Consider the following 9,803-nt stretch of genomic DNA (forward strand, 5'->3'; position numbering starts at 1 on the left):
CCTTGGTTGGCACATGGATCATTCTGACACCCCCTCCCCATGTCCCCCCCTTATCTGGCACATGGACCATTCTGACATAACCTCCCCCCTCCATGTCCGACCCCCCCTCTTGTCTTGTCCCCCCCGTGCCCCCCCCTTGTTTGGCACATGGACCATTCTGACCCCCCCTCCCCATGTGTTCCCCCCCCCTTGTTTGGCACATGGACCATTCTGACCCCCTACCCCCCCCGCAGCGCCCCGCACTTGGTCTGCCCCTCACACCCCCCCCTTCCCACTCGGGAACGCGGTGGTCCCGCCCCACGCCCCACCCTCCGCGTTCCGATTGGCCCCGCTCCGGTTCCGGTTCCGGTGGGTCCGGCCGCGCGGGGCAGCGGTGGGGCCATGGCGGCGGCCGGCGCGGAGTGAGCGGAGCGGGGGCCATGGCGGCCCCGCACGCCGAGAAGCTGGAGGGAGGCGTCCCGGCCCCGCCGCCCCCCCCGGGGCCCCCACACCCCGCGGGTGGAGCCGCTGCCGGGGGGCCCGGTCGCAAGCAGGGGAAGGCAGGTGAGCACAGACGGACCGGACCGAACCGAACCAGGGGTGCAGGGAACACCGGAGGGCTTGGAGATGGGAAGGGGGGGGGGGGGGGGAGCCCGGTTCCGTCTGACGCGGGTCCGGTTGTCCCCGCAGGGCTGCAGATGAAGAGCCCCGAGAAGAAGCGGCGCAAATCCAACACGCAGGTAGGGGCGGGCGGGGAGCGGGGCCGGTGCGGGGGAAGCCGGGACCGTTGCGGGGGGGTCCCGCAGCCCTGACCGGTGCTCCGCTCCTCCCCGCAGGGCCCCGCCTATTCGCACCTCTCGGAGTTCGCCCCGCCGCCCACCCCCATGGTTGACCACCTGGTGGCCTCCAATCCCTTCGAGGATGACTTCGGAGCCCCCAAAGTCGGGGGGGCCGCCGCTCCTTTCCTGGGCAGCCCCGTCCCGTTCGGCGGTTTTCGCGTCCAGGGGGGGATGTCGCCGCAGGTCCCCCCCGGTTACGGCGGGGGTCCCCAGCCCCTGCGGCGGCAGCCCCCCCCCTTCGCCCCCGGGCAGATGGGCCCGGCTTTCAGCATGCCCCCCCAGACCCCCGGCTACGGCCAGCCCGGGGCCATGAGCTTCCCGGCACAGCCCTTCGGGCAGCCCCTCGGACAGAACTTCAGCCCCCCCACGGGGCAGCTCATGCAGGGGCCGGTGGGGGGCTTCGGGCCCATGATCTCCCCCACCATGGGGCAGCCCCCTCGGGGGGGGGACATGGGCCCCGGCTCGGCCCTCAGCGCTCCCCCCGGGGGTCCGGCGGTGGCTCAGCGCTTCAGCCAGCCCGGTAACCTCTTTGGACAGTCGCCCATGCAGCGTCCCGGGCAGAACATCCCCCCGCTGCCCCCCACCGCCAGCCCCTTCCCCGGGGCCGACCCCAGCAGCTTCCCCGCCGGCGGTGAGGAGGGGGGCAAATCCCTAAACCCCCCGCCCAGCACCTTCACCCAGGAGCAGCACTCGGGCTCCCCGGCCGCCGTTAACGGGGCACAGCCCGGCTTCGCCCCCAACAGCGCCGGCCGCGCCCCCGGCACCCCCGAAACCAACAGCCTCCCCCCGGCCCCTCCCGGTAAAACAAGCGGGGGGTCGGGTCACCAGCCCCCCCCCGGGCTGGTGTACCCCTGCGGGGCTTGTCGGAACGAGGTGAACGACGACCAGGACGCCATCCTGTGCGAGGCCTCCTGCCAGAAGTGGTTCCACCGGGAGTGCACCGGGATGACGGAGAACGCCTACGGGCTGCTCACCACCGAGGCCTCCGCCGTCTGGGCCTGCGATTTCTGCCTCAAAACCAAGGAGATCCAATCGGTCTACGTGCGGGAGGGCATGGGACAGCTGGTGGCAGCCAACGACGGCTGAGCCGCCCCCCAACCTGCCGCCGTGTACAGCTTTTCCCCCCGCTGATTTAGGACCAAAATCCCCTTTTTTTGTAACCGTTTCCCTTGCAAACCAGGCATGGCTCCAGGCTCTGGCTCTGCTCCCTCGGCGGGCACCGGCTGCCGCTGGCACACACCGGGAGCTCCGGGCTGGCCGTGCTATGGGGAAGGCTCCGGCCCCGTTGCACCAATCCTGGGGGGCCCCGGTGCCCCCCCCAAGTGCGGGGGGTTTGGGGTGGGGTCGATGCTCTTCCCTGGAGGTGTGTGATCTGCTCCTCACCGCCATCCATGACTCTCCCCGGGGCTTTGACGTGGTCCCGGTGCCCCTTCCTCATTCTCGGGGTGGTCCCGGTGCTTCCTTACCCCCATCTCCGTTACTCGGGACGGTCCCGGTGCCCCCCTCCTACCCCCCCCACCCCTCCCGTTCCACCCCGTTTTTGCCGATCGTTAATGGAAACTTTTGTACCGTCGCTATAAAACTCTGAACCCGCCTCTCCGTGTCTGGCTCCGCTCCCACCGGGGATGGGAGGGGGAGGTGTGGGGTGTCCGGTACCGGGGGGGGGGGCCCCACGTGCCAACCCCCCCCCCTCCCCACCCCGTCCCACCTCCCCTGTTCCGAACTATCCCATTGGTTCGCCGCGGCCGCCGCCCGCCCTCATTGGTTATTCACGTCACGTCCCGCCCCTTCCCGAGGGCGGTGACCGGCACCGGGAGAAAGTTACCGGCGGGACCGACCCGCGGCAGCAGGTACCGACCGGGACACGGACACAGCCCCGGGCCTGGAGCCGTTCTCCCCGCTGGGGCCGGGGGTCCTGGGGAGGGGGTGGGGGGGGAACTCACCCGGCTCGGGGCTGCGCAATGAACTGAACGGGCATTGCCGGGGGTGGCCGCGGGGATTTGGGGGGGGGGAGGGAGGTGGGGGGTGTCACCGGTGGGGTCGGGACCCCCGGGACGGTTCCCTTGGTGGGGGTCTCCGTCCCGGTACTGCCATTCCCGTGTCCCCTCGCTGGGCCCCGCGTCCCCCGGCCACCTGCCCTGTCGCATCACCGGCTAAAAATACCCCGCGACGGCAGCTGGGCCCGGGGGGGCATCCGGGGGGGATCGGGGGGGGCCGGTGATCCCGGGACGGTGGCGGTAGCCGGGGGTTGGGAGCAAAGGGCAGCCGGGTCTGGGGGCTCCATCCATAAACGGGCCCCGCGGTTCATCTCGGTGGTACCGGGTCACGTCTGTCCGCCCGTCCGTCTCCTTCCAGGTGTCTCTGGGCCGTCCCCATGGCAGAGAAATCGGATTCCCGGGATTCGGAGAGCAGTTGGGTGCTGGCGGGGGGCGAGGTGAGGGCAGCACCCCGGGGGATGTGGGGGAGGGAGAGGGGCCCAAGGTGCTACCCCCCACCCCCTTTCCCCCAGGCTCTGCCTGTCACCACGGTGGGGCCGGAGCAGGAATCGACCTCCCTCGGGGCTGAGGATGAGGATCTGGAGCAGGAGGAAGAGGAGGATGGTTCCCAGGACACGGGTACAGGCAGACAGCACCGGTGGGGGTGGGGCAGGCCTGGTGTCACCCCCGTGTCACCGGTTGACTGTGGCTCTGCCTCTCCCCAGCTGTGACCACCAAGGACGCAGCTGCCGTCCCTGAGGGCTCTGGGCTGGGGGTAAGCTGGGGACCAGGGGTCTGGGGTCCTGCTCCCCTCACCCCACAGACGCCTCAGATCCCAGTGTCTGTGTCTGCAGGAGCAGGGGGAGCATCGGGACCCCCAGGATGGGGCTGTGCCCGCTCCAGATGGCCCCTCAGAGCCCGGTGTGCCAGATGTCCGGGAGAAGGAGGAGTCCAAGGCTGAGCTGGGACCCTCCACTGGCACCCCCAAAACAGGTCAGGCCCTCACAGGGCCCGGGGGGTCTCGTGCTGGCAGTGCCAGGGTGCAGACCCTCCCTGGAAGTCCCTCCCCAGGGCCACCAACGGAGGAGGGGAGCTGCACCAGCAGTGACGATGACACCGAGGGGCCGCAGCGGCGGCAGGGCCAGAAGCCCCGGCCCGGCCCCTCCCATCCCGGGACTGTCCCGCACCAGGGGACACTGGATACTGGTGTTGAGGATGGGCTCAACGTGAGCAAGTTCCTGCTGGGTGCCTTGGCACTGGTGGCTGTGGGGCTGCTGATTGTCACTGGTGAGAGGGGTCCCAGGAGCAGAATGGGGGGGGTCTCAAGGGTAGGCAATGAGTTTTAGGGGCAGGACAGGGGTCTCAGGGCCACAGCCTCGGGCAGGGTGGAGGTCTTGGGGGCAGAGTGGGTGTTCCGAGGGCAGGGTGTATGGTTCTGGCATCCCCCTCATTGTCCCCTCCTCTCCCCAGGTGGCATCTACGACCCGGTGGATGGTGAGTACCAGGGACCACCCATTCCGGGGGGGGTTGTGTGCACCCCGCAGGCAGCCCCAGTCAGATGTACCCATCCATTTCCTCCTCAGGTCCCGTGGAGAACGTGGTGAGCCGGGACGTGGCGGCTGGGGAGCAGGAGTGGCCGCTGCCCCCTGACAGCAACGTAAGGAGGGAGGGGGTCTGCAGTGGGAGGGGGCTGAGCCAAGGTCTCCTGAGCTGGCCAAGGTCTTCTCACCCTTTCTCTCTCCCAGGACTCGCAGCAGAAGCCCCCCGTGTTTGACACGGGGGACCCTCAGAACCTCCAGTCCCTCAACCTGCTCCTGGACAAGCTGGCCAAGGAGAACCAGGAGATCCGGCTGATGCAGGCTGAGCTGCAGGTGTGTGCACCGGCACCGGTACCCACCAGCGCCAACACCAGCACCACCCGGCTTGGCTCACGACCCCTTTATCCCTTCCCCAGGCCCACAAAGACGAGCTGCAGGCCCTGCTGCAGAGGAGCCAGGGGGAGGTGGCAGCGGCCGGGGCCCAACGCCAGAGCCTGGCGGCGGAGAACGCGCGGCTGCACGCGGCGCTGGAGCGGGAAACCACGGCGCTCCGCGATGCCCGCGACGAGATCCAGCGCCTGCGGGGCCCAGGGGCACCGGGCAACCCTGGGAGCAGGGAGCCGGTGACGGAGAAACCCCCCGGTGCCCCAGCCCGCCGGGAGGGTTCCCGGTGGCACTTGGATTCGGTGAGGCAGGAGCTGATGGGAGCCCTGGAGCGGGCGCGGAGAACCGGGGGTCTGGAGGGGCTGATGGAGGAGCTGAGCACCCTGGAAAAGAGTCTGAGCCGGGAGCTGGAGGAGGCCGAATCCTTCCCCGGGCACTGGAAGAAGCCGTACAAGGCAGAAAAGAAGGAGAGCAAACGGTACAAGCGGCACGGGTCCGAGGAGGAGAGGAAGGAGCAGGGCAAAGCCCACGGGAAGGACCCCCGCCCCCCCCCGCGAGCATAAAGCAGGCAAAACCTGGGGGAAATCATACCACGGCCCCCCCCGTGAGCTGCCGCCGCTCAGCCGGTACCGGGTGCCCCAGGGTTGCTCCGGGGTGGTCGACTGCGCCCACAAAGAGGGTCGGGAGGTGCTGGGGACGCCGCTGGAGCCGGTGCAGAAGGGGCCGTTCCTGCGGCTGCTGGAGGAGTTCATGGGGCGGCTGGGCTGGGGGGGACATTTTGGGGGGCTAGCGGCGCAGCTGGGGGGCTTCTTCGGGCCCGATGGCGCCTTCACCCACGACCGCCTGCGCTTCGTGGACTTCGTGGAGGACGTGGAGGACCTGCTGGAGGACGTGGCGAGGCGGGGAGCGGGGTGACAAGGAGGCGGCCGACGACTTCGAGGAGTTCGTGCTGCGGCACTATGGAGGGGACCGAGGGTGAGCCGGGTTGGGGGCACCAGGGGGGGCCTTGGGGGGGCTCATTCCCAGCCCCCATCATGCTTCCCCCCTTCTCTTGCAGCAGCACCGGAAAGGAGCGGGGCTCGAGACCCCCCCGGCAGCATCGCAGGGGCGGGTAGAGCCAGGGCAGCCCCCCCACTGCAAACCTGAACCCCCAGCCCCCGGGCAGGGGGTCCCCACCTGCTAGTTGTAGGGGGCCGGGGGCTGCTCTGGGCCCCCCCCAACCAACGGCTGTGCAGCACTAAGGTCCCCCCCCCATCCCAGAGGCACTGTGTGACACTGCACGGCCACCACGCAATAAAGTCACCGCTGGGCAGAGCTGGATCAGTGGGGAGAAAAAGGGGTACTGGGGGGCAGTGGGGTGCTGGGGGGCAGGAGGAAGGTGCTGGGGTGGAGCTGGGGGGGAGGAAGTGGGATGCTGGGTGGGAACCGAAGTGCTGGGGGATTAACTGGGGTGCTGAGGGGGGGTACTGGAGGAAAAGGGTGGGAGTGGAGGGGGATGTGGGGCTCTGTTGGGGGGCAGGGGGTGCAGGGGAGGAGGGGGATGCTGGGTGGGAACCGAAGTGCTGGGGGAGTTAACTGGGGTGCTGAGGGGGGGTACTGGAGGAAAAGGGGAGGGGGATGTGGGGCTCTGTTGGGGGCAGGGGGTGCAGGGGAGGAGGGGGATGCTGGGTGGGAACCGAAGTGCTGGGGGATTAACTGGGGTGCTGAGGGGGGGTACTGGAGGAAAAGGGGAGGGGGATGTGGGGCTCTGTTGGGGGGCAGGGGGTGCAGGGGAGGAAGGGGGATGCTGGGTGGGAACCGAAGTGCTGGGAGGGTTAACTGGGGTGCTGAGGGGGGGTACTGGGAGGGTGCTGGAGGATAAGGGGGGGCGAGGAGGGGGAATGTTGGGGGGGCTCTGTTGGGGGCAGGGGGTGCAGGGGAGGAGGGAGATGCTGGGTGGGAACCGAAGTGCTGGGGGGGTTAACTGGGGTGCTGAGGGGGGGTACTGGGAGGGAGGAAAAGGGGGGGCGTGGAGGGGGATGTGGGGCTCTGTTGGGGGGCAGGGGGTGCAGGGGAAGGGGTGCTCCGGCGACCCGAGGGGTTTGGGGGTCCCCCCGACCCCATCCCGGGCTCCCCCCCCCCAGGATGCGCAGCTCGGGGGGCGGAGTCGCCGTCGCCCCGCCCCCTGCTCGGGCCGTACCATTCGGGTGCTCAACGCGGGGGGGTGGGTGGGGCGTGGGCAAGGGGTGGGGCCGGTGGCCTCGCGCGGTGGGTGGGGCCGGGGGCGGGGCCCGGGGATGGCGGTGCCGCGCGTGGTGCTGGTGCTGAGCGGGAAGAGAAAATCCGGGAAGGACTTTGTGGCCGAAGAGCTGCGGGGCCGGTACGGGGAGGAACCGGAGGGAAACCGGAGGGGCAGGGCCCGTACCGGGGGGAGGGGCTGGTACGGAGGGCGGGGGCGGTACCGGGTAGGGGGGGGCGGTGGTGGAGGTGCGGTCGTTACCGGGCGGGGTTTGGTATTGAGGGGGCGGACACCGAGGGGAGGGACCGGTACCGGGGCTGTGGCATGGAGAGGGGCCGGTCGGTACCGGAGGGTGGGGCTAATATGGGATTGGAGGTGAGACCGGGCCCGGTTCCGCTGACCTCCCTCCCGCAGGTTGGGTCCCGATGTTTGCACCGTCCTGCGCCTCTCCGGGCCCCTCAAGGAGCAGTACGCCAAGGTACCCCCCGAACTCTGCCGGGACACCGGTGTGCCACACCGGGCCACGCTGCACGGCGTTCTGCCATCCCCTCTCCGTGCCGTGCCGTGCCCTGCCAGGCCGTGCCACGCCGTGCCACGCCACGCTGTGCCACGCTTTGCCATGCCACCCCGCACCCTGAACAGCACCGAGCCGCCCCATCGCGGTGCTGAGCCACACCGAGCCCCCTGGTCCGGGCCGGGCCGGGCCGTGCCCGCTGACCCCTCTCCCCTCAGGAGCACAGCCTGGATTTCCAGCGGCTCCTGGATGCCAGCGCCTACAAGGAGAAATTCCGGCAGGATATGATCCGCTGGGGCGAGGAGAAGCGCCGGGCTGACCCCGGCTTCTTCTGCCGGACGGCGGTGGAGGGGGCAACGCAGCCCGTGTGGGTGAGTTGGGGGGGGGCAGAGTCACGGGGGAGTGTGTGGGGACACGGGGTGGGTGGGTGGGTGGGTGGGTGGGTGTGGGGGGGGGGCACTGACACAGCCCCCCCGCAGGTGGTGAGCGACGCGCGGCGCCTCTCGGACGTGGAGTGGTTCCGGGACGTCTATGGGGACGCGGTGCAGACTGTGAGGGTGGTGGCCAGTGAGGAGACGAGGAAGAGGAGGGACTGGGTCTTCGTCCCTGGTGAGCAAGTGGTGCGCCCCCCCCCACCCCTAAATAGTGCCAAACTTGGGGCTGTGCTGGCACCGCGGCCACCCCAAGGTGCAGCACCACAGTCACCCCACAGCACGGGGCCACGGCTGCCTCGTGGTGTGACCCCACTGCCTCGGACACCACAGCAGGATGTGGGAACTGGGGGGTTCAGATGGAGCCCCCCCTTCAGGGCTGGGGGGTGAGGCTGCAGGGGAAGGGATGGAGGGATGGATGGATGGATGGATGGATGGATGGATGGATGGATGGACAAACGGATGGATGGATGGATGGATGGATGGATGGATGGATGGATGGATGGATGGACAAACGGATGGATGGATGGATGGATGGATGGATGGATGGATGGATGGATGGATGGACAAATGGATGGATGGATGGATGGATGGATGGATGGATGGATGGATGGATGGACAAATGGACAAATGGATGGATGGATGGACAAACGGATGGATGGATGGATGGCCAGATAGATAGATGGATGGGTGGATCCTCACCATGCTCTGCTGCTCCCCAGGGGTGGATGATGCCGAGTCCGAGTGTGGCCTGGACCAAGGAGTGGCCTTTGACTGGGTGATCACCAACGACGGGGACGAGCTGTCCCTGGGTGAGCAGCTGGAGACGCTGCTGCAGTCACTCCGGGGCCGCCTGTAGCTCAGTGACCCTCGGTGGGGGTTTGGGGACTGAGTACTCTGCCCAGCCCTCTGCCGTGTCCCCTCCTGCCCTGTGCCAGCCCTCTCTGGTCTGCACATAAAGCTCTGACACAGAGAACTGCTGCCACCCCGTGCCCATCATCATTCCCCTGGGATGGGGCCATGGGGCTGGGGGTTATGGGGCTGGGGGTTATGGGGCTGGGGCACATGGGGCTGGGGCACATGGGGCTGGGGATCATGGGTTTGGGGGACACAGACAATGGCCCTCTGGCTGAACCCCCACCCTCTGTGTGGGCTCTCCAGTTCTTAAGGGGGGAGGGGGGGCTGTCAAGATGCAGTTTAATTTCCTGGTCCCGGCAGGAGGGGGGGTTTGGCACCAGTGGGTGCTTACTGGTGTCTTTAACAGGCTTCCAGCAGCCAATTCCCAGGGGATCATCTGCTTCCCAAGCAGATGCTCCTGACATAATACCTGCTTCCACCCACAGCAGCTGGGCACAGCTGGAAGGGGGGGGGGGAGAATTAGGGAGGAGGGGATTGCAAGAGGGAGGGGGATTAGGGTCTTTTTCCCCACATCCCTGAGTCCCCTTGGGGGCACCTCCAGGGGGTGGTGTGGACATGGGGGTGACTCCAGCTGCTGCCCATAATCTCCAGCTTCTGTAAGGGGACTGGGGGGGGGTGTGAGGGGGGGTGAGGGGAGTCTGGGGGCTATAGGGTGTGTGTGTTTGGGCTTTAGGGGCGGAGGGGTTGGGGGACCATAGAGTGGGGGTACTGGGGGCTTTAGGCCAGGGGGGTCTGGGGGCCATAGGAGAGGGATGAGGGGGCTCTAGGGAGGAGGGGTCTGAGGTCTATAGGGAGGAGGGGTCTGAGGGCTCTAGGGAGGAGGGGTCTGAGGGCTCTAGGGAGGAAGGCTGTAGGGGCTATAGGAGGCAGGTCGGGGGGCTATAGGGAGAGGGGGCTGGGGGCTATAAGAGGTGGGTCGGGGGGCTGTAGGGAGGGAGGGGTCTGGAGCTCTGGGGGATGCCGTCGAGGGGGGCGGGTGGAGCCGGAGCCGGTGCCGGTGCCCTCC

The 9,803-nt window shown here is 68.6% G+C and overlaps 3 protein-coding genes across 5 annotated transcripts; all 3 read left to right on the forward strand.

Annotated features, from left to right (window-relative positions):
* The first annotated feature begins 306 nt into the window (after positions 1-306).
* Positions 307-2,413, forward strand: PYGO2 (pygopus family PHD finger 2). Of its 2 annotated transcripts, XM_071726971.1 has the most exons (3): positions 311-543; positions 670-719; positions 816-2,413. In XM_071726971.1, exons 1-3 carry the CDS (start codon positions 420-422, stop codon positions 1,902-1,904), a joined length of 1,263 nt encoding a protein of 420 aa, XP_071583072.1. In that variant the 5' UTR covers positions 311-419; the 3' UTR covers positions 1,905-2,413. The 2 variants fall into 2 exon arrangements, with proteins under 2 accessions (XP_071583070.1, XP_071583072.1); XM_071726969.1 differs by having other exon boundaries at positions 307-719.
* Positions 2,414-2,556: 143 nt separating this feature from the next.
* On the forward strand, positions 2,557-5,695 carry PBXIP1 (PBX homeobox interacting protein 1). The gene is given in 12 exon segments (XM_071726922.1): positions 2,557-2,668; positions 3,174-3,252; positions 3,328-3,433; positions 3,520-3,569; positions 3,649-3,787; positions 3,866-4,081; positions 4,265-4,288; positions 4,378-4,451; positions 4,540-4,665; positions 4,749-5,261; positions 5,263-5,619; positions 5,621-5,695. Coding segments are annotated over 11 exon segments (1,740 nt in total). The 5' UTR covers positions 2,557-2,668; positions 3,174-3,192.
* A 1,269-nt stretch (positions 5,696-6,964) lies between these two features.
* PMVK (phosphomevalonate kinase) lies at positions 6,965-8,855 on the forward strand. Of its 2 annotated transcripts, XM_071726841.1 has the most exons (5): positions 6,965-7,075; positions 7,349-7,412; positions 7,667-7,819; positions 7,928-8,057; positions 8,602-8,855. In XM_071726841.1, the coding sequence occupies exons 1-5, from the start codon at positions 6,993-6,995 to the stop codon at positions 8,736-8,738; spliced, it is 567 nt and encodes a 188-aa protein (XP_071582942.1). In that variant the 5' UTR covers positions 6,965-6,992; the 3' UTR covers positions 8,739-8,855. The 2 variants fall into 2 exon arrangements, with proteins under 2 accessions (XP_071582942.1, XP_071582943.1); XM_071726842.1 differs by lacking the exon at positions 7,349-7,412 and having other exon boundaries at positions 6,981-7,075.
* The last annotated feature ends 948 nt before the right edge of the window (positions 8,856-9,803 follow it).

The sequence above is a fragment of the Heliangelus exortis genome, chromosome 27 (genome assembly GCF_036169615.1).
Source record: "Heliangelus exortis chromosome 27, bHelExo1.hap1, whole genome shotgun sequence".
NCBI classification, from domain to species: Eukaryota; Metazoa; Chordata; class Aves; order Apodiformes; family Trochilidae; genus Heliangelus; species Heliangelus exortis.